Source organism: Sorghum bicolor, chromosome 6 (genome assembly GCF_000003195.3).
Source record: "Sorghum bicolor cultivar BTx623 chromosome 6, Sorghum_bicolor_NCBIv3, whole genome shotgun sequence".
In the NCBI taxonomy this organism is placed as follows: Eukaryota; Viridiplantae; Streptophyta; class Magnoliopsida; order Poales; family Poaceae; genus Sorghum; species Sorghum bicolor.
In genome coordinates, this window is record NC_012875.2 from 44,882,670 (window position 1) to 44,909,893 (window position 27,224).

The 27,224-nt window shown below is 46.0% G+C and overlaps 3 protein-coding genes across 4 annotated transcripts; all 3 read left to right on the forward strand.

Moving 5' to 3' along the window:
* LOC8077608 (histone-lysine N-methyltransferase ASHH1) lies at nucleotides 2,967-16,032 on the forward strand. 2 transcript variants are annotated; one of them, XM_002446439.2, is made up of 11 exons: nucleotides 2,967-3,227; nucleotides 3,615-3,667; nucleotides 3,790-3,854; nucleotides 3,991-4,147; nucleotides 13,100-13,186; nucleotides 13,282-13,366; nucleotides 13,450-13,543; nucleotides 13,684-13,882; nucleotides 14,201-14,235; nucleotides 14,827-15,394; nucleotides 15,504-16,032. In XM_002446439.2, exons 2-11 carry the CDS (start codon nucleotides 3,659-3,661, stop codon nucleotides 15,768-15,770), a joined length of 1,566 nt encoding a protein of 521 aa, XP_002446484.1. In that variant the 5' UTR covers nucleotides 2,967-3,227; nucleotides 3,615-3,658; the 3' UTR covers nucleotides 15,771-16,032. The 2 variants fall into 2 exon arrangements, with proteins under 2 accessions (XP_002446484.1, XP_021319506.1); XM_021463831.1 differs by lacking the exons at nucleotides 2,967-3,227; nucleotides 3,615-3,667; nucleotides 3,790-3,854; nucleotides 3,991-4,147 and having other exon boundaries at nucleotides 13,100-13,199.
* On the forward strand, nucleotides 16,392-20,725 carry LOC8073997 (ubiquitin carboxyl-terminal hydrolase 27). The gene is made up of 11 exons (XM_021462222.1): nucleotides 16,392-16,564; nucleotides 17,170-17,424; nucleotides 17,498-17,621; nucleotides 18,183-18,283; nucleotides 18,370-18,597; nucleotides 18,937-19,005; nucleotides 19,132-19,263; nucleotides 19,388-19,522; nucleotides 19,603-19,665; nucleotides 19,745-19,972; nucleotides 20,052-20,725. Exons 2-11 carry the CDS (start codon nucleotides 17,179-17,181, stop codon nucleotides 20,334-20,336), a joined length of 1,611 nt encoding a protein of 536 aa, XP_021317897.1. The 5' UTR covers nucleotides 16,392-16,564; nucleotides 17,170-17,178; the 3' UTR covers nucleotides 20,337-20,725.
* Nucleotides 22,543-26,792, forward strand: LOC8073998. The gene is made up of 3 exons (XM_002446442.2): nucleotides 22,543-23,791; nucleotides 25,529-26,173; nucleotides 26,332-26,792. The coding sequence occupies exons 1-3, from the start codon at nucleotides 22,598-22,600 to the stop codon at nucleotides 26,431-26,433; spliced, it is 1,941 nt and encodes a 646-aa protein (XP_002446487.2). The 5' UTR covers nucleotides 22,543-22,597; the 3' UTR covers nucleotides 26,434-26,792.

A 27,224-nucleotide genomic window follows, 5' to 3' on the forward strand; every position in this document is an offset into this window, starting at 1 on the left:
TTCATGAGGGATCTTTCGCCTCTTCCTTCCTTCTGCCATCACCAACATTCTCTACCCTCCGCGCGTCAGCGCCCACCTCGTCTCTATAATATTCACATCTAAGTGTCACATCTCCCTTCTCCTCTCTTGTTGATCTGGAGCAATGACAGACATGATTTTGCAACGTTGGGGTGTACATAATTTTTTAAAAAACCTAAGACTATATATAATAATAAATGTGAACAACAATGTATAAGACATTATTAATAGTTTTCAAATTTTCATCCCCTACTTTTTAGTGCACTCCAACTGATCTCCTAAATTTCTTTTACTTAATATTGGACTTCCCTCACTTGTCAGCTTTACGTGAAGAAAGAAAGGAAGAATATGAAAGAAAAATAAAATGATCCTACATCTAAGAATCCAAGAGAGAGAAATGAGAGTCTCTCGTCCATCGAGTGTTGAACAGGGGTTGTAGGAGAGGGTTTTCATGTGTTTGAGTTCTTAAAATTGAAATGACTTATTAGACCTTAAATAGAGGCTTGGATAGAGTTGTCCTTATGACTTTATTATTTATGATGGCGTATTATGGATGTGAATAAAACACATCAATGGACACTCCTATTTATACCTGCTCATGGTCACTATGGTATTGTAAATATATATTTTTATATATTCTAATATCTTTATATTTCTTAGATATTTTTATCATACAAGAATATCTAAACCTAAAGTATCTTAGTTTTTGCTACGAAACATGACAAACATGTCTCATGTGTACTCATTATTTATCTAGAAAGTTCCACAAATATGCATCCACATCTTTTGCGCTAGCATTTAATCTTTTATGCTTTGCCATCTTGGCCTCCTACCCTAGTGGCAAGTTTTGCACTTCATCTCCTACATCTTTGACGTGAACATCACTCCTTTGGATATACATGACACTCCTCAAAATGAGATGGAACACTTGACATGCGGATCCATATGTGAGCCTATTGTCTTTTTTACTTTCTTTCTTCTCTCTCCTTAGTCGATTCTCCATACTCTCAGTCTATTCGCAGAGGGTGGTGGCTGCCTCTTCTCTCCTTGTATCCGAGCTCGCCCTAATGTTCCATAGGGTGCTCACCTAAGCACGCTTATGTGCTAGTTGAAGGGGCACTGTCCTGTCTAAGGGGGTAGATGGAAAATGGGCGGCGTGCCCCAGATCTAAGGCCGTGTTGCTTGAGAAAGAGATGACAGGTAGCAGCAGAGGCGATAAGCGCGTCTGGAGGAGACTAGTGGTAGACTCGGCTAGAAGGAAGGTGCGCCATGGTGCAACTAGAGGTAGTAGACGGATGGTGGGAGAAGGACGGGCAGGGATGATAGGCATGAGGTTACATAGGCGACAATCATAACCTAAATGAGATAGAGGTAGCATCGATAAGTAAGAGGCAGCGCCGACAGATGAGAAGCGTGGACGAGAGGAGACATGTAATGTAGGAGGTGGATGGATAAGGTTAGATGGAGTGTTGACTTATGTCAGAAAGGACAAGATGCAATAGGTAAGGTAGACTATACCTTTTTTAACATTTTGTTTCTATATAACTTTAAGTTCATACTTTTTTTTATTTATTCAATAAGATAATAATATATAGAGATGTATAAGACACCGAAGAATGTGTAGGCATGCCAAAGCTCTAGACGGATCACCTGTGGATACCGCCAAGCATTGGCAGACTCAGGTTTAGGACCACTAGGGCCAAGGCCCTAGTCATGGACTAGGTAGGCTAGGTAGAGCTCAAAATGTTTTAGTTTAGTTATTAGTTTATTAGAGTTTAGTCAACAACTTTCAAGCCAACCAATCTAGTTAGATTAGGATTAGACACCTCTTGTTGTCTCGCCTCTCTCACGCAAATGCACACCCACTCGCACCACCGCTCGTCGCTGGTGCCCGTCACCTGCCAGTGCCTTGTCACTGCACCATAGTTGGGCAGTTGGCAACCACCGGCACCTGATCTGTTATACAAATCACCGTCGAGCGTGGAACCACATCATCGCTAAGAGGAAGGAGCATAAGATCAACCAACGCTTCATCGAGTCCCCCCGCATCCTCAAGAAGGTCCTGATCCTATTTATGAAATAATTGAATCTTGCAATTCTACTACTACATTTACTCTGTTCTTAATAAAATCTGAATTCCACACACAACATATATAGATTATGGTTAATTTGGCCCTAGTCTTTACAAAATCCTGAGTCCGTCATTGCCGCCAAGTATAGGATAAATTAGATACATACCATTTAAAGTATCACGGTTTAGAAAATATATACCATTACTATTTATAATATTAGAAACATGTCAATATAATTTCACATATTTCTAAACTAAATTGACTTCATCTAAACTAAATTGGCTTCATCTTCTTCTTTTTGTCCCTTTTTTTTTTCTATTTCACCCCTGCAGCGGCCCACTGACTGGTTTCACAGTTGCGGCTTTGTTTAGTTCACCCTAAAAACCTAAAATTTTTCAAGATTCCCTGTCACATCGATTTTTACGGCACATGCATGAAGCACTAAATATAGACGAAAATAAAAACTAATTGCACAGTTTACCTGTAAATCGCGAGATGAATCTTTTAAGCCTAGTTACTCTATGATTGGACAATGTTTGTCAAATAAAAACAAAAATACTATAGTTCTGAAAACCAAAAAAATTTCGAAACTAAACAAGGCCTGCCATGGTATGCTGACCGGCATAGTACCCGCGCACGTGAAGATGGCTGCAAGAAGCTGAAGCCTTGTGTAGTTCTAAAATTTTTGCAAAATAGATAATATAGTATTTTTGTTTATATTTGATAAATATTATTTAATTATAAATTAATTTGATTTGAAAAAATTTATCTCATAAATTTTAAATAAACTTTATAATTAATTATTTTTTATTTATATTTAATGTTTTATATATGTGCTTTAATATTTAATGAGTGAGAATCTTTGAAGTAGGCGAGAGAGGAAATTGCCATTGCCCGCACGCCCCTTGGCCCACTGCCTGGACTCGTCTCGCCCGCGGTCGATCTCCATCCGCTCGCCGCGCCGCAACCCGGAGAGGAGACTGCGGTCGGTCGAGCACCACCTGGGGCCCAGCATCCTCGCGACCATCTCCGGCACGGCGTCCGCCCTCTGCAGCCCCGGTGTCCCTGCGACCGTCGCTGCTGTCCTACTTCGCCACTGGCCACTTTGCCCGGCGACGAGCACCACCAGGACACTAGGTATACCCTCCCCTTGCTCCTCCCTTCCTGCTGTGCGAAACCGTGCGCCCAAACCTTAACGTAATTCATAGGTAAAAAAACTCGTGCGCCCAAACCCTAACATACTATTTGTAATCCAATCTGAATCTAATTACAGGTGTATATGCATGTATATGCCTACTAACTTTGATTGCTTTGCAAAAATTATTGAGTGTACATGTGTACACCTGGGTCTGCCCCTGATCCGGAGTGCCGGAAGTTCGCCTCACTTTATTTTAGCCTCACTTCTTCAAGATTATTCAGATTATTGAAGAGTGAAGAACTCTTCCTTCAGCTTTGCCTTTGTCGTAAGATTCGTTCATCCCCACCTCTTAATTCTAATTTCAGCCCGAACCTTTCTTTTTTCAGGCCGTCTTGTTGCTGCCTGCTGTTCCATAGTCGACGAATCACGAATGCTAATGGTGTTTCTGCTGCTTGGAACTCATTTTTTCCATCTCTTCTGAACGAGGCTGTCCGGAAGATGTGTTTTTTTTTGTATATTGTTTCTCTGTATGCTGAATTCGTCCATTTATTTGTATTGTAGGAGGAAGAATGCGTAGAGTCTCCATCGTACATCCACATTGACAGGAACGATTTTTCCTACAGAAAGTGAGCAACCGAGTAGTTCTGCTTTAGTTCTTTCTCAATCTGTCCATTGAGGCACCATCCTACATCCACATTTCCTCTTGTTTTCTGTTGTTATGGGAATGTTATACTACCTGACTTCCTGTGTTATCTTTTGGAGGCACAAGAGGCAGACAGAGGAGGACATAGCTGTGTGCGAGTGCCAGTATGATATCTTGGATCCAGAGAGTCCATGTGGAGATAGGTGCTTGAATTTATTGACTAACACAGAATGCACGCCTGGCTATTGCCGATGTGGTGTTTACTGCAAGAATCAGGCAAGACTTTGTTATCTTGGTACTAGTGCTATAAGTTCAAAGTTATCTGATGCCTGATTCATTAGTTTCGCTCTGTATCATTGATGGTTCAATTTTCCTAACCCGGCACTGGGAAGGGAAAGTATATGATTTCAACATAGGGCAGCTTAATGCATGGATAACACAAAATTGGTCCATGGCACCGAAAGATCCTTATTTTAGATAAAAATAACACCAAAAGATTCTGGTTCTGGTACACTTTAATATCACCGAAAGTTTTCAATCTTTGGCTTCTTAGCATTCTGTGAACTTCTCCATCTATTGCAATCATCTGCCTTTACTTGGTTACTCTAAGTCCACGCCCAGTTTATCCTTTTGCCCTTGCAATACTCCTTTATACCATTATAGACATGCTGACATGCACATACGTGCTCACTATCTTCTCAAATCTACACTGTCATTGGGTTCACCCTGGAACAAAAGATTTATTGCTTGTTGGGATGAACTAGGACTAGTTGTTAGTTCAAACTAAAAATTAGTTAGCTAAAGTTAAGCTAGCTAAAGAATTATTGTGGTGCGTTTGAATCCCCAACTAAAAGTTCCATGGACACCTATTAGTTCCATTAGCTGGGATTGCCCACCTAATGGACTAGTTGTTAGTTGGGGTCTAGACTAAAAATTAGTCCACCTATTAGTTTGCTTGTTTGAATGGACTAGGACTATTTTTAGGCCATTAGTTAGTCCAAGTGATCCACACAGGCCCTTATACAGTAGATAGCAAGCACATCTTGCGCAGAGATAAACAAAGTTAGGTTGGAAAGGTAGGCTAGAGACGTAGAGTCATGTTCTTACCCATGGGAAATGTAGGAGGTCCATGAATTTATTCTACCTTTTTTTTTTTGCTTTGATACTCAACGGCAAACGAAACAACCAATTTTAGGGTTTGAATTGTTGATTTCCCCCAAACTTTAGGGTTCACCATCAATTCAAATAAAACTGAAAGGGGGTTCCTTACCTGCTGCTGGCTGGTTTTCCAAGACCTGGAGCATGTGCCAGGGCAAGGGAGGTTGGTAACACCCACATGCCGCAGGGACCAAACCTCCCTGATCTTGTCAGGGTGCATGCACCAGCTGCAGGCCACTGTTGTTAGTCCCTGGGATTCCTGCACAGGTAAGCAGTAAGCTTACCAGCACACCCACACACTCACTCACTATGGCTAGAGGTAGAAGAAGGGGTTGAGCTCAAGCACACACACATAGCACAAGCACCAGCGCTGGCCAGAGCTCTGCTCTTTGGTTTGTGGCAACTGAACTGAAAAATACATTACTAGGGCTGCACTTATATACACAAAGGGGTAGGTTTAGTTTGTGTATGAACTGAAGCTACTGAAGGTGGGCTGCTGTACTGCAGTCAGTCTACTATCCTAGCTGCAGGATAAGCCTGCAATACTTATTAGCTAAGGACACAATGGCCTACCAAAAATCTGTGTCCTCACTACTCCTAGTCAAGTGTTCCCACTACAGCTTGACTGCTGTTCAACCTTTCAAAGCTGGTCTTTAGTTTCACATTTCTAGTCACCAAGCTGCAGCCTTGACTGAAGATTGGTCTGCAGTTGCAGATTTCTTTGCAAGTCCAGCAGCAAATTATTCAACAATTCTTCCCCTAATCTTGCTGCTCTTGCTTGATTTCCACCATTCCAATCTTGGTCCTCAGCTCCATGAACCGAAGACGGCCGAGTGGCTTGGTGAGGATGTCTGCGAGCTGTCGTCCGGTTTCGACAAACTCCAGAACAATCTGACCTCCATCGACACAATCACGGATGAAGTGAAAACGAGTGTCGATGTGCTTGCTGCGGTCGTGGAGGACTGGGTTCTTTGCAAGGGCGATGGCGGGCTGATTGTCCACCATCAGGGCTGGCGGGTGAGCTTCCTTGCCAGTCAGCTCGCCCAACAGCCGGCGCAGCCAGACAGCCTGGCATGCCGCCGTGGCTGCTGCGACATACTCCGCCTCACATGTCGATAGCGCCACGATTTTTTGCTTCAGCGACTGCCAAGCAATGGGCGCTGCTCCAAGGAAGACGAGCACACCAGAGGTGCTCCGTCGACCATCAATGTCGCCTGCCATGTCTGCATCGCTGAAAACAGTGAGCTCCGGCTCACCTTTAGTCTTGGGGGGTGTCTCGCTGAAGATCGTGAGCCTTAGCCCACCTTTGCCGCCACGCTTGGGGAAGATGATCGCTTGATCAAGCGACCCTTTGACGTAGCGCAGCAGCCTCTTGACCGCCATCCAATGATCTTCTCGCGGGTCCTCCATGAAACGGCTGACGTACCCAACCGCGAACGCAATGTCCGGCCGGGTATGAGTGAGGTAGCGCAGCCCACCGACGATGCTCCGGTAGCGTGTCGCGTCAACCTTCGCAGCGGTGCTGTGCTTGCTTAGCTTCAGCCGCTCCTCCATTGGAGTCGCGCACGGCTTGCAATCTGCCATGCCGCCGCGCTCCAGCAGCTTCTCCGCATAGGCATGCTGGCCCAGGGAGATGTGCTCCTTCCCCTGCCTCACCTCAATGCCGAGGTAGTAGGAGAGCATGCCGAGATCGCTCATCTTAAATCGAGCTGCCATCTCGTGCTTGAAACGATCAATGTCCTCCGCTCGCGCTCCAGTGACGATCAAATCGTCCACATACACGCCGACGACGAGCTCCTCCTTCCCCCGTCGCCGCGTGTAGAGCGCGTGCTCTGTGGCGCAGCGAGCGAACCCAAGCTCGCCTAAGGTAGCATCAAGCTTGGCGTTCCACGCTCGAGGGGCCTGCCGCAGCCCGTAGAGCGCCTTGCGCAGCTTGAGCACCTTGTGCTCAGCACCCTTGACGGCGAAGCCTGGAGCTTGCTTGACGAAGACCGTCTCCGCAAGCTCGCCGTTGAGGAACGCAGACTTGACGTCGAGGTGGTGGACACGCCAATCCTTCGCTGCTGCCATAGCCAACAGCAAGCGAACGGACTCCATGCGCGCTACCGGAGCAAAGACTTCCTCGAAGTCGATGCCCTCACGCTGCACAAAACCGCGGGCAACAAGCCGAGCCTTGTACTTGACAATGGCACCGCGCTCATCCCGCTTCACCTTGTAGACCCACTTTAGCCCAATTGGCCTGCAGCCCGCCGGTGGATCCACCAGCTCCCATGTCCCATTGTCCTCGATCGCCCTCATCTCCTCCAACATTGCCCGACGCCAATTGGCGTCCCGTTCAGCCACTGTGAACGTTGGCGGCTCCTCTGCGCTAACAAGGAGTAGCTCTGGGTCATCTAGAAGCCGACTAGCCAACCCAGGAGCTCGCCCTTCGCCGACAATGTTGTCCACGCGTCTGAACCGGACCTCCTCGCCGTCGTGGAAAGCATCCACGTACTCATCGATGTTGGTGGGTGGAGAAGCGAATTCCAGTGGTGGTGTCCCCTGTCCTGCTGTCGCAGGAGACTGTGGTGGAGGTAAATGCGCTGCTGCTGGTGGAGACTGCTCTCCAGCAGCAGTCTGTTCTGCAGCAGCAGCCTGCTCTGTAGCAGCTGCAGCCTGCTCTCCAGCATCTGCAGCAGCCTGCTCTCCAACAGTAGCAGCAACAGCCTGCGCTCCAGCGCCACCTCCTCCTTGCATCACCAAGTGCTCGATGGTGAAGGTGCTGCTGACGCCACCAGCTTCGCCGGCGCCTTGCTGCACCCAATCCCAAGCAGCCATCTCATCGAACACCACATCCCTAGAGATCACCACCTTACCTCTCTTGGGATCATAGAGCCGATAGGCCTTGCTGCCCTCCTCGTAGCCCAACAGCACCATGGGCGTGCTTCTGTCTTCCAGCTTGCCGAGGTGGGGCTTTGTGTTCTTGACATGGCCAATGCAACCAAATGTCCTGAGGAAGGAGACATTAGGCTTGCGTCCATGCCAAGCTTCGAACGGCGTCTTGCCTTTCAAGGCCTTGGTGGGCGCACGGTTGAGGATGAACCCCGCTGTGGTCACCGCCTCGCCCCAGAACTCCGCCGGCATCTTCTTGGCCTTCATCATCGACCTCGCCATGCCGACCACGGTCTGGTTGCGCCTCTCCACCACGCCATTCTGCTGTGGTGTGTACGGTGCGGTGTGGTGGCGCACCACACCTTCCTCCGCACAGTACGCAGCGAACTCCATAGAAGTGAATTCGCCTCCAAGATCAGTCCGCAGCACGCGCAACTTCTTGCTGCTCTCCGCCTCCACGCGTGCCTTGAACTTCTTGATTGCTTCCGCCGCTTCGCTCTTGCTGGTCAAAAGCTGCAGCCACATGAACCGGCTGCAGTCATCTACCAGCAAGATGAAATACTTGCGGCCTCCATGTGTCGCCGGCGTGATTGGCCCACAGAGGTCACCGTGGACCAGCTCCAGGGCCTCAGCCGCGCGATACTTCGCCATCTTCGGGAACGGCAGCCTCCTTTGCTTCCCGGCCAGGCAGCTGTCACACAGCTCACCTGCGTGCTCAATGTGAGGCAGCCCCCGGACCATCTTCTCCAGCTTGCCGAGGGCGTCGAAGCTGAGATGGCCATAGCGGGCGTGCCACAGCCATGGCTCCTCCATGCGCTGTGCAGCAAGGCAGATGGGCTGCTCCACCTTCAAGTTGAGAAGGTACAGCCGGTTCCGGGACCTCTTCACCTTGGCAAGAAGTCGCTGCTCCCGGTCCCTGATCTTGAGGACGCCGTCCTTGATCAGCACCTCGCTGCCGCGCATCTAGCTGGCCAATGCTGATGATGTTTGAACGCAGCTGCGGGATGTAATACACATCCGTCAGTGCGCGGTGCTCGCCGTTCTGGCACCTGAAGATGATGGTGCCACGCCCTTGGATCGCCACCCTTGAGCCGTCACCAAACTTCACCGTGCCGGTCACGTTCCCGTCGAGCTCGGAGAAGGCCTCCTTGGAACCTGTCATGTGGTTGCTGGCGCCGGAGTCCAGGTACCACTGCTGCTCCTGCTCGCTGCCCACACGTCCGAGGTGGACTTGGGCACGCGGCTCGTCGAGGTTGACGGCCTTCAGAGCCTTCCCGTGCTCCTGTACCGCCATCACCTCTCCCTTCTCCTTGGCCTCAACGTCGTGCAGTGCACAGAACGTCGCCATCATGAGAGTAGCCTCATCATCATCATCATCATCATCAGCCTGCGCCAAATGAGCTTCGGCCTTCTTCTCCTGCTTGCGATTTGGGCACTCCTTTGCCCAATGGCCTGTCTTCCCGCAGCGCCTGCAAGCGTTGGGGTCGATCTTCTTCTTCTTCTTCTTCTCCGAAGAAGCCTTGCCACGGCGCTTGCCATCGCCACCGCGGCTGGAGGAGGCTTCCCCGGACTTCTTCTCCTTCATCCGGGCAGCCCACTCCTCCTCTGTCAGCAGCAGCTTGCCGCTGTCCGTCGTTGCTGTGGCCTGCTCCATGCGCTCGTCCACCGCCCGTAGACGGCCCGTCACATCTTCAATAGTGAGGGTGGACAGGTCCAACATTGTCTCTATGGAGAGAGCAATTTGGATGTACTTCGGTGGCACGGAGTGGAGGTACTTGGAGACTGCCTCTTCTTCGTTGATGGTGACGCCGTAGCTCCCCAGCTTGCTGATGAGCGACGACAGGCGGAGGGAGAACTCCTCCACCGACTCTCCATCCTTGAACTTGAGGTTGGCGTACTCCTGCTTCAGCAGCTGGGCCGTTGCCTTCTTTGCGCGATCAGAGCCGACGCGCATTGCAGCAATGGCCTCCCACGCCTCCTTAGCAGTCTTCTTCGCCCCCAACGGCTCCCTGTACTCCGTCGGCACAGCAGCGAGGATAGCCTCCATCGCTGACATGTCGTCTTCTTCCTTGTCGGTGCCCTTGTCAATGACATTCCAAAGCCGTCGGGCTCTGAGCTTGACCTTCATGGTCACCGCCCACTCGCCATAGTTGGTGCGAGTCAGCATCGGCCAACTTGTGCCGCTGACCTCCCGCACGGTGCGCACCACGACCTCCTGTCGTGGCTGGGCAGCCCCAGCAGCACTGCTGCTGTCAGCAGTCTCTGAGCCAGGTGCCATCGCTGGCGGTTAGTCTGGCGACGCAGCTATACGGCTTTGATACCACTTGTTAGTCCCTGGGATTCCTGCACAGGTAAGCAGTAAGCTTACCAGCACACCCACACACTCACTCACTATGGCTAGAGGTAGAAGAAGGGGTTGAGCTCAAGCACACACACATAGCACAAGCACCAGCGCTGGCCAGAGCTCTGCTCTTTGGTTTGTGGCAACTGAACTGAAAAATACATTACTAGGGCTGCACTTATATACACAAAGGGGTAGGTTTAGTTTGTGTATGAACTGAAGCTACTGAAGGTGGGCTGCTGTACTGCAGTCAGTCTACTATCCTAGCTGCAGGATAAGCCTGCAATACTTATTAGCTAAGGACACAATGGCCTACCAAAAATCTGTGTCCTCACTACTCCTAGTCAAGTGTTCCCACTACAGCTTGACTGCTGTTCAACCTTTCAAAGCTGGTCTTTAGTTTCACATTTCTAGTCACCAAGCTGCAGCCTTGACTGAAGATTGGTCTGCAGTTGCAGACTTCTTTGCAAGTCCAGCAGCAAATTATTCAACAACTGTGACCTAGCAGAAGACTATGAATGTGTCACTGGGCACTTGGAGAAGAGGAGCGATAGGTCATGAGGGAAGGTGTTATGGACGAGGTGCCAGATGTTATGGTGATGGATATTTGGGATAGATAACTAGGCCTTATGCTTTGCCAAGAGCTTGAGAGATTGAGGGGGTATTTTGGGATAACTAGGCCTTATGCTTTGCCAAGAGCTTGAGAGATTGAGGGAGACTAGAATTGTTTCTTCATAATTCATTGCTTATCAATAGAGTCTACAAATATTTATGTCCCTTCTACTTCACCTCTTTTGCTAAATAACCTATCTGGGACTAATATAAATTGCAAATACAAAGATAAATAAACTTATAAAGATAACTGAGCCGAACTTTCAGCCCATCGGCCCTGGCAGCCTGTTGGCTGCCCATGACATCTCCCCCTCCCTTGAGGACCAGCTCGTCCTCGAGCTGCAGTGATAGTGGTCGAGGAAGGTGCCGAGAGCGTCCTGGATCCCATGGGAAGAGACGAGTAGCCAGCTGGTCACCCTGGAGGTCGTTGTGGCTTGAGCCCCTTGAACCAGGGAAGGCTGCCACCACTGGAAGCTCTTGCTGCTGGAAGCTCTTGCCCGAGCCCCTTGCTGGAGTGGTCGGCACGACAACGAGGGTGGTCGGCGTGACGACGAGGGTGGGCGGCGACGGTGGCAGGTGGAGATGATGAGGCTGTGGCGCGGCGGCTATGGTGATGGGGGTGCGGCGGCGGCTGGTGGCGTTGCTGTGGCGGCGCGGCACGATGGATGAGGTAGGCGACGCGGCGATCTAGATCGATATTTGTTTTTTGTTTGAAACGGCTGATGGAGGATCGGAGGTGCTGGAGGATCCGGCTGATGGAAGAGGATCGCTGGACTCTAGATACCAGATGTTATGGGCGAGGTGCCAGATGTTATGGTGATGGATATTTGGGATAGATAACTAGGCCTTATGCTTTGCCAAGAGCTTGAGAGATTGAGGGGGTATTTTGGGATAACTGGGCCTTATGCTTTGCCAAGAGCTTGAGGGAGACTAGAATTGTTTCTTCATAATTCATTGCTTGGTTATATCAATAGAGTCTACAAATATTTATGTCCCTTCTACTTCACCTCTTTTGCTAAATAACCTATCTGGGACTAATATAAATTGCAAGTACAAAGATAAATAAACTTATAAAGATAACTGAGCCGAACTTTCAGCCCATCGGCCCTGGCAGCCTGTTGGCTGCCAATGACAGAAGGAGGGTTTGCCAGAGGCTGCTGCTTGGGTCACTCAGCCGAGGTGCTTTGAGTCAGCAGGGTGAGAAGAAAAGCATAGAGTAGATTGCATCTCCATACATGCACTTTCAAAATAGAAAAGCCATGGGACACTGTAGCGTTTCTTGTTGCAGACCGAAATGGGAAAATAGTGAGAATGCTAACAGAAGTTAGCAAAGTTCTAAAAGCTTAGCCTTTTGTTCATTTGGTGCTATTAAACTGTACCATACTCTCACGGTGCTAGCTTTTCTAAAACCAAATCTTTGGGTGCTACAAAACCAATTTTGCCTAATGTTATATTCTGATTGCTGGTAGAATAATGTAGTAGCAAGTCAAACATATGTGACTTGATTCTGAACTAACATGATATGCATTTCGTCCTTCTAATTCACTGACTTCAAATGTCACATTCAATCTTTGGAATTTCAAAATGCCCAAAACCCTTCGGGACTCTGTTCAGTACTCCCAGTACCAATTCCTGTGGCATCAAAACACCCAGATTTTGATAAAACCCAATTCTAGTTTCAAAACTCAAGGCCCAATTCTAGGTATTCAAAATCGTAATAGGGTGCTAGGTTGGAATGCTAGGACATGGTGATTTCTCTGTGATCATGTGCTGCATCTAGGGCCTGCTCAGATTGATGCCTGGCAGGCATTTGCCTGGCCAGGCAACAAATCGTGGCCCCAGGTGTCCAAAAAATTGGATGCTTGGGAGGTCTGCCTGGCCCAGGCACCCTTTTCAAGCCACCATCCAAACAGGCCCCTGTTATTGATCCGTGCATGTATTAGGATGATGGAGCAATTGAAGTTTTCCAGGAACTGTGTCAATGTTCTATATGACATTATTAGTTCATTTTTTTCCTTCAGTGCTTGTTTGGATATACCCATTTTTTGTGTATTGGAATAGATTGGGAGGGATTGAGGGGGGCAAATTAGTTCCCTCTCCATTCCACATGTATTAGGAGGGGGTCTGTATGAATAATCCCTTAAAAAGAAATCAGATTCTAGGAGGTCTTGCACTCTTGCATGTTGCTTATTCTTTACGTTACACTTTTAATGGCAATTGTGCTGACACATAATCTCTGTTGGTAGCGGTTCCAAAAATGTCAATATGCCAGGACAAGACTTGTAAGAACTGAAGGGCGTGGATGGGGCCTTGTGGCTGATGAGAATATTATGGTGAATGAATTATGTTGGTGCTTTTTTTTTTCTTATATCCTCCAATATACTGAAGTGAATATGCTTAAGTAACTTGGAACTAAAAATGATTTTAGGCTGGTCAATTTGTTATCGAATACTGTGGAGAAGTAATATCATGGAAGGAATCCAAACGGAGAGCTCAAGCTTATGAGACCCAAGGTCTGCAGATACTCTCTACCATCTAATATTTGATTGTGGCACACTGGCTCTTGTTTAGCTATCTATAACATCCAGCTTGTTAGGTTTAAAGGATGCTTATATCATTTACCTCAATGCTGATGAGTCAATTGATGCAACAAGAAAAGGGAACTTTGCGAGATTCATCAACCATTCATGGTAAAGTTTGTATTAAAGCAGTAAAGCACAACATATTTAAATTTCATTCTTGCTTCTTATGTATGTGATTTGATTATTTAAATCTTCTGTCATTGACTTGTAAGTAATGAAGTCTAATAGTTCACAATTGAAGCATACAGCCAACCGAATTGTGAGACTAGGAAATGGAATGTCCTTGGGGAAGTAAGAGTTGGAATCTTTGCAAAGCAAGACATTCCATTTGGAACGGAATTATCCTATGACTACAATTTTGAGTGGTATGGTGGTGTGATGGTGCGGTGCCTCTGTGGAGCTGCCAGTTGTTCTGGGTTTCTTGGGGCTAAATCACGTGGTTTCCAGGTGGGTGAACAAATTATGAGGTGCATGTGCCTTCCTATTTCATGCTTGACACTAGTGTTCGACAGAAGGAATCGCCACTATCTTTTAGTTATTATATGCCAATCCTCTTTGTCAGACCTCGGAAGATTGATTGCACTTTGGTTTTCTGCATTTGCTCATTTGCTGGTATAATGTTTTGAGCCTTTGTGCTATCTACTTATTGCTTGGAAGATTAGCATTCTGCATCATTATCTGGTCATTTTTTGCATTTCCTTGTAAGTTGATATTTGATATGTTCAATATGTGCCTAATGTAGTTTTGTTGATTGCTATGTTGCAGGAGGCCACATACCTGTGGGAAGATGATGATGACAGGTTGGTTGCACTTGTTTGACCTTATGTTAGTCTCTGTACAATATAATAATGTTCAGCTGTTCTTTTCAAAATATATTTGACATGGGCCAATGAGAAGCTTTGATTCTATCTCAGTCAGTTTCTAAATTAGGTTCACTTGGATTATCTCTGGGAGAAGTTTTATGTGGAAGTTTTATGTGCTTGTTTCTAATTGGCAAATAATTTTGTTTACCAACATATTTGCTTTGCCTGTTAAGATAAACTGGAAGGAAGACTTGAAAACTTATCAAATGGCACATGCAGGACTTTGCATATTTTAACCAATATTAATACTACTTCATGTCTTAATTTATCATCACAGAGAGAGGAAAGAAAATATGTCCTGACTTTTCTATATACATAGCTTTTGTTACACACCTATACATTATGTCTAGAAAAGCTAAACTACTTGCAATTTGGAATGGAGGGAGTACTATTTAGTGAAAATTATGCTTGCTCTGGTTTCCAAATGTACTTATTCTGACTAGTAAAATCTTTGATGCATGAAGTTTTTTTTATGGATGCAATGATTTTGAGTACCAATTATACAGCAGTTTCTGTTGATCTGTGCAGGTTTTCTGTTGAGAATATCCCTCTTTATGATTCTGCTGATGACGAACCTACAAGCGTTAACAAGGACATCCTCTTATCAAGTCATGGCATGGTTGCTGAATACAACAACATCAGCACAGTTCAGATTACTGAGAATCCTGGAAACGCTGGAACCAATGAATTTGCACCAATTATTGTGGACGAACTGACAGCAAGCTCAAATGGATTAGCACCAAAGAATGTTGAGCCATTGACTGCAAGCTCAAATGAATTCACACCAATGACTATTGAGCCACTGAATGCCATGCCAATGGTAGCTCATTTAGTCGAGAATGGGTCAACTGAATATAGTGTACAAGACACTCATGATCACGGTGTTTCTCAGAATTCAGTGCCCAAAGCTGCAAATCATGCGAATCAAACTGGATCCCAAAACAACAGCAACCATTCAGCGTTGGTCCCTGTAAAGCCCGCACCGAAACGTCGTGGTAGGAAACCTAAACGCGTTCTGCCCAAGCAGCTGGATATTCCAGATATTTGCGACCGGCTTACATCATCTTTGGCGTGTGAAGAAATACTGTATTGTGAGGTAATGGACTGCTATGATTAAAAACTCCCTTCTCTTGAAACATAGTAGTGGCAAATAATGTGAAGTTTAAGATGCATGCAACATTTATATAATCCATCTAATTCCGCAGGAAGTGAAGAATCAGGCTGTTTCTGAAATCGACGCCCTGTATGACGAGATAAGGCCTGCGGTTGAAGAGCATGAGAGGGATAGCCAAGACAGCGTCTCCACAAGCCTCGCGGAGAAGTGGATCGAGGCCAGCTGCTGCAAGTACAAAGCCGAATTCGACCTATATGCTGCAATAATCAAGAACATTGCCTCCACACCGCTAAGATCGAAGGATGACGTGGCCCCGAGAGAGCAGAACGGATTGAAGTACTTGGAGAACGGTTCATGATTTTAGCTACAAGCGTGAAATATACACCTTCAATCTTTAGGAGTTTGATTTTTTTTTTTAAACTGTGATTGGTCTTGTATTTAGGTAGATAGGCATGGTAAGGTTACAGACTTATAAATAATAACCTGTGATTGGTCTTGTATTTAGGAAGTGAAGATTTTTTTTAACTGTGATTGGTCTTGTATTTAGGTAGATGACCTGGAATCATGTCCTGCACACTCGATCTCGTCTTTATGCTGTCTATCTCATTCAGGTTTGCTAACACGGTAGGCAACACTCGTGGTCTAATGGATATCAGTCTTACTCTTACGAGCCGAGCCGGCTGAATGAAACAAATGGAAGCTCGATAATATTCCTTAGTCAAAAAAAAATCTCACTTCTTAAGAAGTCAAATGATTTCAACTTTAATTTAAAATTAAACAAAAGGTACTAACAATTACAATATAAAATAAGTACTATTAAATTAATAACGAAACTTGATAATAAACTTATTTGATGATATACTATTTATTAAATTAAATTAAAATTTTGATTAAATTTTAGTTTATTTGATTGACGCGAATAGCGAATCCTATAATCATATAAATATTTTTTTTGGACGGGAGGAAGTAAAATGGAGTTTGGAGTTTGGACTCTCCCTTCAGCAAACAGCCTGTACTTCTACTCACCCGCGTGCCCGCGCGCGCTCTCTCGTGCGGCAACTGGACGACCGCCGCCGCCGCCGCCCTACGCCAGGTGCTGAGGTCTTCGTCAGTACTTTTAGCAGGTCTTCGCCGGCGACGAGCACCCACCAGGTATGCACACTTTTCTCCTCCCTTCCTGCTGTGCGAAACAGCACCTGAAGTCCTGAACCCTAACTTAAGCTATCTGGCTATTTGCATTCGGATCTGTTCTGAGTCCAAGTGTATACATGCCTGCTAACTTCGTTTTTTTTTCCTTGGAAAAAATTTTAGATGTACATTTATACTGGGTGTGGGTGCACATGTGTACACCCATGTCCGCCCCTGTTCTTAGCCCCTTAGCATATAGGTTGTGTTCAATGTACTGTTTATTGGGCAATGAGATAGGATGAAGTCTCGAAGAAGTTTCAGTTTGGGACGATGGCATTGCCAATTTTCATCTCAAAACTGGGCTTGGTGATTTTACTGAAATAACTATTCAATGTGCCATGTTTTATATAAACAAAAATAAGGAGCTGACGATCAGTGTAGTAATTTGCCTGTTGCGATAGAGATACCCCATGCACATTATTATTGTTTTTTACTATTTATGTGTTGACACCTGGCTGCCTTATCTGCTGTACTATCACATCAATGCCCAAGCAATGATTTCTTTAGTTTCGTCCTTTGGTCATTTTTTGTATTAGCAAACTTTATGAAGACTATTTCTGCTGGTTCAGGTGTGGATTATGGGGAAGTTTATGCATGACAATCGACTGCTTTCTCCGAGCGAAGTAAATAGACGTCAGTATAGTCTTGCGGCAGTTGCTGTCGGTTTGGGACTAGGAGTTGCCGGGTTATGCAAGGCATTGCATAGTGGTTTGTCCATACCATGGGTTTCTCCAAGGAATTTATTTTTGGGGTCAGGGAGAGTATACTATGTTGGAGGTCTGCGAAATCTTGGCAACAATTGCTTTCTTAATGTCATCCTCCAGGTAAATATTGACTCCATAATTCTACTGACATCCAGCTGGGTTAATGCTAAATAAGATAGCCTTTCCTTGGCAGGCACTTGCCAGCTGTGGTGGTTTTATTTCCTTTCTAGATAATTTGCTTGCAACTGATGGCTTGCTACCTGAAGAAAAGGCTGTAAGAATGCCTCTTCTTCTTGCTCTAAGTTCTCTCTTGGAAGGTAAGATTGTTACTATGAACTATTGAACTTCTTATCACTGTTGAGATCCCCACTGGAATCTTGTCACAACTCTAGAGTCTAGAATCAGTGTCCATTGCAAGTATTGTCCCTTTAGTGCAGTAAATTTCAGGGGTCCTTTTGAGATTTTGAGTTGTATGAGAACCCCTATACAGTACAGGGCTTGTAAGTTCAAATATCAAGCGGAGTCTGCTGCATATGCAATGTAATTAATGCACCCATCGGTGGTGAAATCTATACACCCTGTAATTTTTCAACAGTCTTTTCTCCTAGGCTCTGGTTTTCTTGGGAATTGATGGTTCCTTGTAATTTGCATTGCTTGGATTCTTTGCTCCACATAATATATTCTTGCTTCTATATAAAGAATGACTGAATGGAACTGCTTTTATTTTTTTTTGTTTTTTTTTCTGAAATTAGTCATGTCCTGCAAAATGTAAACGTATGGCACTCTATTCTTCCTGACACCCACCATTTGATTATAAATGCTTTTTGGTTACATGCTCATAAATTATTATTATTGTACTTGAGCTTTGGATGTTGCAGACTTGAGCATAGTTCGAGATGAAAGAACTGTGTTGAATCCACATGGAGTAATGCATGCTTTGAGTTTCTATGTTAGTCACTTCAATTTGACCAGACAGCAGGTATATTATTTACTTCTCTATCTTATTTTGATATTTTAGTATTGTATTAGATGTGGAGTCATCATGAGAACTAATTTTCCTTATAGGACGCTTCGGAAGCTTTTCTCCATCTTCTGATCTCACTGAGGGACGAATTTTCCCATTGTTATGTACCACATAGGAGTTCTCTGGCAGACATCACCCTTTCTCACTCCAAAGTATACAAGCAAAGGGAAGGTAACCTGCCTGAATGCAAGCGCTGGAAACAAAATCTATTTGGTCCCTTCGATGGGACAATTGGCAGCATATTGTCTTGCAGAAACTGTTCATCTGTGGTAGATTCCTATGCTTCTTATTTTGTCACTGTTAAACTGTGCCTTATAAGTTATAAACAAGTTACCTACTGTTGGTTTCATAGCTGGATGCATTTTATTCCCTCTACCACTAGATGCATAGATATTGACACGATCTCTAGTGCATGCCCCTACCTTTTCTAGCTGTGCGGTAAATGTTATTAGAGAATTATGATTATGGAAGTAATTTAGCCAACAACTACAGATGCTGTTTTCATATTTCCAATTGAAGTAATTTTGTACATTTTAACAGTTAGCTTATACTTAAATACTCATATTTTGTTAACTTTTAATGTTGTGCCCTTTTTACATATCACACAGCTGTCATTGGACTTTGAGAATTTCCACTGCTTGCCTCTTTCACCAGTGCTTAATACAAATGGGGATATTGTATGTCTGCGTGAACCTTCCTAAGTTTCATTGTGTGATTCAAGTTCTTTTTATTCATATGCTGTGCTTTTCACGCTCATTAATGATACTTTTGTTCCTTCCATTTATCATATGACATGACACTAGACCAGTGGGTGTAGCTTGGTGGATTGCCTAAAGTACTTCACTGTGGTGGAGCACCTTGACAATTATCGCTGTGATCGGTGTTGGCACATCATTGCTGCCAAATATCTATCTCTTAAATCAGAAGTTGATGAGGTAAACTATGTTCTACTTTATGTCTTAATTATCACTGCACTGGAAATTCTATGGCACCCATGTTTTGTTATAAAGTTTGACTTTGCAACGTTGAGTATGACAATTTCGTTGATAACTGTTACAGGAAAAGGTTAGCAAGCTTCACACCTGTGTCGACTATGGCACTTGCAGTTGCAGGAATATGTTCCCCCTGGAGAAAATGCCATGTTCACCATCTTCACGAGCAACAAAGCAGTTAATTATCAGCCAGTGCCCAAAGGTATCCAAAATTGAAGTACTCATTGAGACTTACATGAACTGTCATAAATTACTTAATGCCTCCAGTATGTTCTCTACCAGATTCTATGCATTCATTTGCTACGTGCTTCAGTCGGTCTTGATGGTGAGCCCATCAAACATCAGGTAAGCCTGCTGCTATATGTGAAACGTGGTTGCTTTGTCACACAATATAGTTAGCGTACTAAGTGATCAGTACTTGCAGGGACATATTTCTTTCCCTTTACTTCTCAATCTGTCCCCGTTTGCGGGAGGTGCATCGGGCGCTGGACCTTTAGCAATGAATGTGCAAAGAGATGGCCAGCAAGCTCTTCATCTATATCGACAACTGAATATGCAGATGAGCTTAAATGTCTTACCGACTGGAGGGTACTTATCAAGTCAGCCATGTAAGGAAGAAGCAACAAATGATAGTGGCCGCTCAATTCACATGGTTGGTTACTCCACTTTTAAAATCTTACTACCTGATTCGGGTGGTAGCTTGTAACAATCTGATCACTTGTCATTTTCAGGCAAATGTTGATGTGTCTAGTAGTTCATCATCATCATCACCGCAGCCATCAATGAGCAAGTTATATGGTCTCTCGGCTGTCGTGGAGCATTACGGGAAATGTGGAGGAGGGCATTATGCAGTTTACAGGAGAGTTGCATCAAATCCTGACCCTGATGATCCAGGGAAACCACTTGCAGGCCTTGGCAGGCGGTGGTTTTACATCTCGGATGGCCAGGTATCAGAAGTTTCAGAGGAGGATGTTTTGTGTGCGGAGGCCACCCTCCTCTTCTATGAAAGATTGTAGCCACTTGTTGAGTAGCTAACATATGCATCATAACAAAATTTAGGGCAGTTTTGTTGTGAAGACTGAAGAGTCGATGTTCTTAGCTGTATGGTAAGCCTCCAAGTAGAGGAGGAAACTAGCCATGGCTGCTTTCAGCGTGATACATGGATTGCAGTCGTGTCCTACGCAGTGGCCTCCGCCCTTCGGGGCATTTTCTGGGTCCTGCTCCTGCAAACGGGAAAATTCTTCTTAAACTGCGATACGTCAGGGAGGTCTTCTCTTAAGAATAATGCCTTGTTTAGTTTCAATTTTTTTTTTTTTGCAAAATGGATACGGTAGCATTTTCGTTTGTATTTGACAAATATTGTCCAATCATGGATTAATTAAACTCAAAAGAGTCGTCTCGCAAATTACATGTGAACTATGTAATTAGTTATTATTTTTTGTTTATATTTAGTGCTCTATGCATACGTCTAAAGATTTGATGTGATGGGGAATCTAAAAAATTTTGTAAATTTTTTTGGGAACTAAACAAGGCCTAAATCAGACCTTCATTTTTTTGTGACAATGTAAGCAGCAATTGGTGGATCATGTGAGTTTTGTTCTGATGATGATGGAATCCGTGAATCAACTTGCGCTTCACTGTGTCCCTGGTTTTCTTTTGTCCTTTTTGACAAGGAGTTTCTGGTTTTCTATCAGCAGCAGCCAGCAGCATAATAAAACGCCAAAAATGCAGTTCCACTGCAAAGAGCCTTTTTTTAAGGAAAAAAAAGAGAAGGCTGTATGAGAAGCCAGAAAAAAAGAGAGAAGGCTGTATGAGAAGCCAAATGCAGACGAAGGCTGAATGTGAAGCTGCCAAATGCAGTTTCAGTGGCAACGGGAAAAAAGGGGGTGATGTCTATCAGGGAGGACAACTGGCTAATCACGCCAATTGATAATCTGCTGTATTTTTTTTTTTGGAATGGTTCTACTCTATCTTTAATCTCTCCTTTTGTTGGCAGGCATTTTCCAAGAGCTGGAAAACTGCAACTCTGCCGTAAGGGAAATTGTTTTGGCAGCCCCTCACGCGACGCAGCAAGCCTCACGCGACGCAGCATGACAGCATCTTTTGCCTGTTTTTGCTGTGGTACCTGCCAAATATTCGGCGAGCCAGCTTGCAATGCAAAACCAGCAGCGATTTATTATCTGTGGTATTTTTTTATTTGAAGAATTTATTATCTGTGGTATATTTATTATCTGAGGGAGGTATTATCTGTGGTATTGCCAGTGCCAAAAGAATACAAGAATACCGTGCCGGTTAGAGCGATATATCGCCGTGACCGGCAAGAACGAAAATGTCGATGATATAGGCCAACTTGTGTATGGGCCAGGCGGTTTTTTTGGCCCAATCACAGATCCCAGCCCGAGTGACATGCACATATATGAAACTTTTGATTCAAATTGAGCGGGAAGAACCATAGTCCTCAACACCATCTCCTTCTGTGGATCAATCTGAACAAGATGTAGAACTTGGAACTCCCAAAGAGCTTGCCTTGGCATGACATCAAACTGGGGTTCTCGAGGTGTTATCAAGTGGGAATTCCTTCAGGGAGACATTTTCCATTTTGGTAAAGCAAAGTTGCAACTTCGATTTGATGCACTGTTTATGAATTGTTATCTTGGTGAGTTGAACTTGCCTACTTTCACCTTTGGAGTGCAGAAAGTTCCATAAATGGCGTGCCGTGTGATTGCCCTAGTAGTAGAATTTTAGCTCAAACTGGTAGAACCATTCAATCATGGATGCCTAACAGGGATCGCTGTACTTCATCAAAACACAAAATTTCACATACAAAGATATATCAAAGAAAACTACCATATATTTCAAACTTTGTCAAAGTTGTATGTGTCTTGATTAGCAAGAACCCCTAGCTATGCAATATCATAGTAGGTAAGTTGCCATTAGTAATATTCCTTTTAACATTTATCGCCCAATTTTTTGTGCGGAGCATGTCTAATATTCTTTCTAACTCTTTATCGCCCGATATATCGCACTTATATCGTTAACCGATAAACCGAATTTCAGCCGGTATGCGGCGCTTTTATACTATCTCTAACCATGATGATGAGGCACAGAAGCTGCTAAAAAATGCTGTTGGTGGTGTAAATCTTTTCTGTGTGCTAGCCTATCCATCATCACCCTTCTCTCTATCAAATACCCCCCCCCCCCCCCCCCCCCCCGCCCCTGCCCCCGCCCCCGCCCCTGCACACCTCACACCCTCCTCTCCTCCTGCATCCACCGCACCATGTCTCAGGAAGGAGCCAACCTGCCCCAAGAAGTGGAGGGCAGCCATGATCAGGCCACCGCCCCCCACGGCAGCATCCCTGCCAACGCCGGATCGCCGACGGCGACCGTGATGTCGGCTGGTTCCAACCCCAGCTCTGTCAGCAAGCTGGCCAGCGCCGTCAACAACGCTGGGTTGTCTGAGCGTGCCAGCCCAGCGGTGCTCTCTGCCGGCGAGGACAGCAACGCCGCGTCTTCCAAGATCGCCAGCCCAGCGGTGCTCCAGGCCGGCGAGGACAGCAGCGCCGCGTCCAAGATCTCCAGCCCAGCGGTGCTCCTTGCCGGCGAGGAAAACAAAGTTGAGTTAAAGCTCGCAAGCCCGACAGTGCTCCTTGCCGGCGAGGAGAAGGGAAACGACGCTGCTGGGTCCAAGCTTGCTAGCCCGGCGATGCTCCATGACTACGACAACAGCAAAGCCGGGTCCCATGCTGGCGTGGACAACAACGCCGCCCGATCCGAGGTCGCCAGCCCGGCGGTGCTCCACGCCGGCGATGGTAACAACGGCGGATCCAAGATCGCCAGCCCGGCCGTGCCCCAGGCCATCGTGGAAAACCCCACCGGGTCCAAGCTCGACAGCCCGGCGGTGCTCCATGCCGACGAGCACAACAACGCCGGGTTCAAGGTCCCAAACCCCGCAGTGCTCCATGCCAGCAAGGACATGGACAACAACACCGAGCGGCCCAAGTTTGGCAGCTCGCTGTTGCTCCATGCTGGCAAGGACAACAAAGCCAGGACCAAGCTCGCCATCCAGGCGATGTCCCATGCCAGCGGTAACGCTGGGTCGTCCAGGCTCACCAGATCGGCGGCGGCTGCACTCCATGCCGCCAAGAGCAACGCATCCAACCTCGCCATCCAGGTGGCGCCCCGCCACCATGCCGGCAAGGACAACATCGCTGGGTCATCCAAGGCTGCCAGACCAGCGGCAGTCGGCGCCGGCGCCGGCGAGAGCAACGCCAAGGAGGGAAAAAACAACATAGCTAGAGGACAACAACGTGCCCTTGAGGCCGACGTGGGCGGCGGCAGCGGGAAGGGCAACGCCGCCGCGTTGGAGGACACCGACCACGACTTGCACATCTTTACAGAGAGGGAGCGGAGGAAGAAGATGAAGAACATGTTCAGCACCCTGCACGCGCTCCTCCCTGATCTCCCCGACAAGGTCAGTATATGTGCATGGCTCTCTATTTTTTCTTTTCTTTTCTTGATGATTGAAGTTATCCATGAGCGATGCCGAGATGATCGATGCGTGCGCGCAAGCTGAAAAAAAATGGATCCTTTGTTTTTCTTTGTTGTTTTCGGAAATCATTCAATTCATATGCGGATCACCAACTGCATGCGTTGTCGCCAATTCTAGATTTTCTCTTATTAGTGCTTCCTTTGGCAATGGTGTGATCTTAGAACTAAATGGGGGAACTTTTGTATTTCTTATTAGGCAAATTTTGCCAGAGGACATCGTAGAAACGTGTAATTGGCCGGCATATACCCTGCCAAATAGAGAATTTGCCCAGTATAACACTACAATCATGGTTGTTTGCCACTGAACACACCGGCGTCGAATAAAATAATCATTTCTGCCGTTACAGATAGCGGTGCATGTCATGTCACCATGGGCAGAAGCGTCTACTCACTATGCTTTCTCTCTCCTGAGCGGTGAAAATGATTATTTTATTCCTTGTGGTATTTAACTAGCAAATAACCATGAATTTGTATTGCTATTAGGCAAATTTTCCATTAATGGTGGGTGTCGATCAATTACATGTTTCTACATTGTCCTTAAGCAAAATTTTCCTTATTACTAAAGCATTATTATGGAGTTCCTCATATCCGAATTTTATCCTCTCCATCTTCGCATTGCATCTCCATCGTCTAGGTTAGGTTTGGATCTCAGATTTGGATGTAAATAGTAAGGAGGCAAGGGCATCGCCACCTCCTTTGGAGAACCAAATACTCCATCCATTCGAAACTGTAAGCATAGTGAGAACCAAATACTCCATCCATTCAAAAGTGTAAGCCACTCCCTCCCCTCAAGGGATATATTCTTAATTTTCATTAAAGCTAAGGAAACTGCAATACCTTATTTATTGCCATTGTTGTGCCCATGCATGGCATCTGAGGCCTAGGCATATATTTGGTGCTTATAGATAAATAACATATTATGCAAAATTTCATTGACGAGTAAGGAACTATATATCGCCTCTAGTATATTTTTTTTGAATGCAATATCAGGAGCTTTATTTTTCAATTAATTAAGGGGGAAAGAGAGTTTAAGTTAGGGGGAAGGAGAATATAGTTGGTTCTGTCTTATTAATGTAGGCTGTTTATTTAGAGCGTAATAATCCGCACCGATGTTTGGCCAAATGAGTGGTTACTACTATGCATTATGGATTTATGGTTATAGTAGGAATGTACTTTGAACCTTTCATGAGTGTTTTCAGTTAATTTTATTGAACTTGGATTCACCTTTTGTTCTGTCTTAATCTTTCATTGTGTAAATATGCATCTGTTATTCAGTTGTATTGGTAATTGAATGATTTTCATGGAGCATTTCTAGTTGTGTATTGGCTGGCTGAAATTTGGCTGTTGCTAATGCTGATTTATTATGAGAGAAAAATATTGTTGCTTCATTAAAAAGTAATTGCTAATAAGTTCAAGTGAACAGGGTGATGCGTCGATTTTGGGGAATGTTTCTTCTTTCCATTTTATTATTAGTAATTCAATGATTCTTCAGTTGTATTGCATTGGTAGCATCTGCTGTAGCACAGTTATAATGGGAAAAACTGTAGATCGACACTACTACCTTGGAATTTTGCAATGACTTGTATATATTTGAAGAGTTAAAAGAAATGGAAAAAATGAATAACGTGCCATTTATGTTGAAATTGTTTTGATGCTGCAGGCTGACAAGGCCACCATAGTTGGGGAGGCCGTGACCTACATCAAGTCTCTGGAAGGCACCGTCGAGAAGCTGGAGAAGATGAAGCTGCAGCGCAAGCGCGCGCTGGCGGCGCAGCAGCAGCTGCAGCAGCACGGCCAGCAGCTGCTGGTGGGTGCCGGCAGCGGCAGCAGCCGCGCGTCGTCCGCTCGCCACCCCGCACCAGCGCTGCCAGCACCAGCTGCACCGGCGCCGGCGCCGGCGGCGTCATCGTCGAGGGAGGCGAGCCTGGCGGACATGGTCCACAGCTTGGAGGTGCAGCAGGCCTCCGTGGCCGCCGCGAACAGGGCCCTGGCAGTGGCGGCGGCCGCGGCCGCCGCGGGCGGCTCCGGCTCCGGCTCCTCCTCCGGCGCCGCCGCCGCCAACGCGCTATCTCTGCCCCGTGGCGCGGTGCCGTTCCCGGCGCCGGCGACGGGGTTCCAGACGTGGTCCGGGCAGAACGTGGTGGTGAGCGTGGCCAACAACGAGGCGTACATCAACCTGCACTGCCCGCGGGAGCCCGGCACGCTGACCAAGGTGCTGTTCGTGCTGGAGAGGCACAGCATCGAGGTGGTCACCACCACCATCTCCGCCCACGACGGCTTCCGCATGTACGGCATCCATGCGCGCGTAAGTCACCAAACAAACACTACCCAGCTGCCTTCTTCTTCTTCTTCTTCTTCTTCTTCTTCTTCTTCTTCTTCTTCTTCTTCTTTCTATATAATCTATAGCTGGGACCTTACAAGTTTTTGTTTGCGTCGTCGTCGACGTCGACGATGGACCTGCAGGCGAACCCGGCGTCGGCGTCGGCTCGCTTCCCACAGAATCTGGGTGCTGAAGACAGGTTCAAGCTGGCGGTGTCGGAGATTGTGCAGCTGATCAACATCTGATCTGTCTACAATGCTCATGCTCTCGCCGATGCAACAAGTCGATCGCTCTGTGCTCCTTGGACTTGGAGTTGAGCTAGCTATGCTATGCTATGCTATGCTATGCTGCTGCCGTCATCGTTTCGTGTTAAGACTTAAGTCTGGTCGTCGTCGAACTCTTTTGATTTGTTTCTCAAAGAGTCTGCTTCGTGTCAAGTTTGGTCGTCGTTGAACTGTTTTAAGAGTCTGGTTCGTGTCACCCAAAAATAAAAGTTTGGTCGTCGGTTGAACTGCATGTTTTAAGAGTCTGGTTTGTACCGTATAATAAGTACTGTTTCGTATAATAAGTACTGTTTCGTATAATAAGTACTGTTTGAGTTTAATAACCTGTCGTGGATGATCGACCTGTATGATATGTGTTGCTGCTCAGTAAAGTCTTGGATGTAGTCGGATTCACGTCAATCCACATGTGTTGAGGTGGATTGAAGTGGAACTTGAACTAAATTCCACGTGAATCCGACAATATCTAAACAAAGCCTAATGGGGTGTTAGACATGCTTGCTACTCCATCAGATAATTCCGCAATCGTAGTGTATCCGCAAATGCATATGCATATGCATTGCTGCCTGATGCCAGCCTGCTACTTCTTATTCTGTTTCCTTGCAGTTATTGGGAGTTGGGATTGCACCAGTCATCAAACCGGTGAGAGCATCAGTTCATTAACCAGTTCATTGATACGCCGGTTCATTGAATCGGTGTAGGACTGCTGATCTGCTCTAGTGAAAAGGTCAACTTTCCCCGGGAAAAAAAAAGGG

Bases quoted from the DNA above. Each gene is read 5' to 3' on its own strand.
- LOC8077608 (XM_002446439.2), top strand. The intron at 13,367-13,449 runs GTCTGCAGATAC...CCAGCTTGTTAG, and splicing joins TCAAGCTTATGAGACCCAAG to GTTTAAAGGATGCTTATATC. The intron at 13,544-13,683 runs GTAAAGTTTGTA...TGAAGCATACAG, and splicing joins AGATTCATCAACCATTCATG to CCAACCGAATTGTGAGACTA.
- LOC8073997 (XM_021462222.1), top strand. From the start codon at position 17,179: ATGGGGAAGTTTATGCATGACAATCGACTGCTTTCTCCGAGCGAAGTA. The intron at 17,425-17,497 runs GTAAATATTGAC...TTTCCTTGGCAG, and splicing joins TTCTTAATGTCATCCTCCAG to GCACTTGCCAGCTGTGGTGG. The intron at 19,666-19,744 runs GTAAGCCTGCTG...CAGTACTTGCAG, and splicing joins GTGAGCCCATCAAACATCAG to GGACATATTTCTTTCCCTTT.
- LOC8073998 (XM_002446442.2), top strand. From the start codon at position 22,598: ATGTCTCAGGAAGGAGCCAACCTGCCCCAAGAAGTGGAGGGCAGCCAT. The intron at 23,792-25,528 runs GTCAGTATATGT...TTGATGCTGCAG, and splicing joins TCCCTGATCTCCCCGACAAG to GCTGACAAGGCCACCATAGT. The intron at 26,174-26,331 runs GTAAGTCACCAA...ATGGACCTGCAG, and splicing joins TGTACGGCATCCATGCGCGC to GCGAACCCGGCGTCGGCGTC.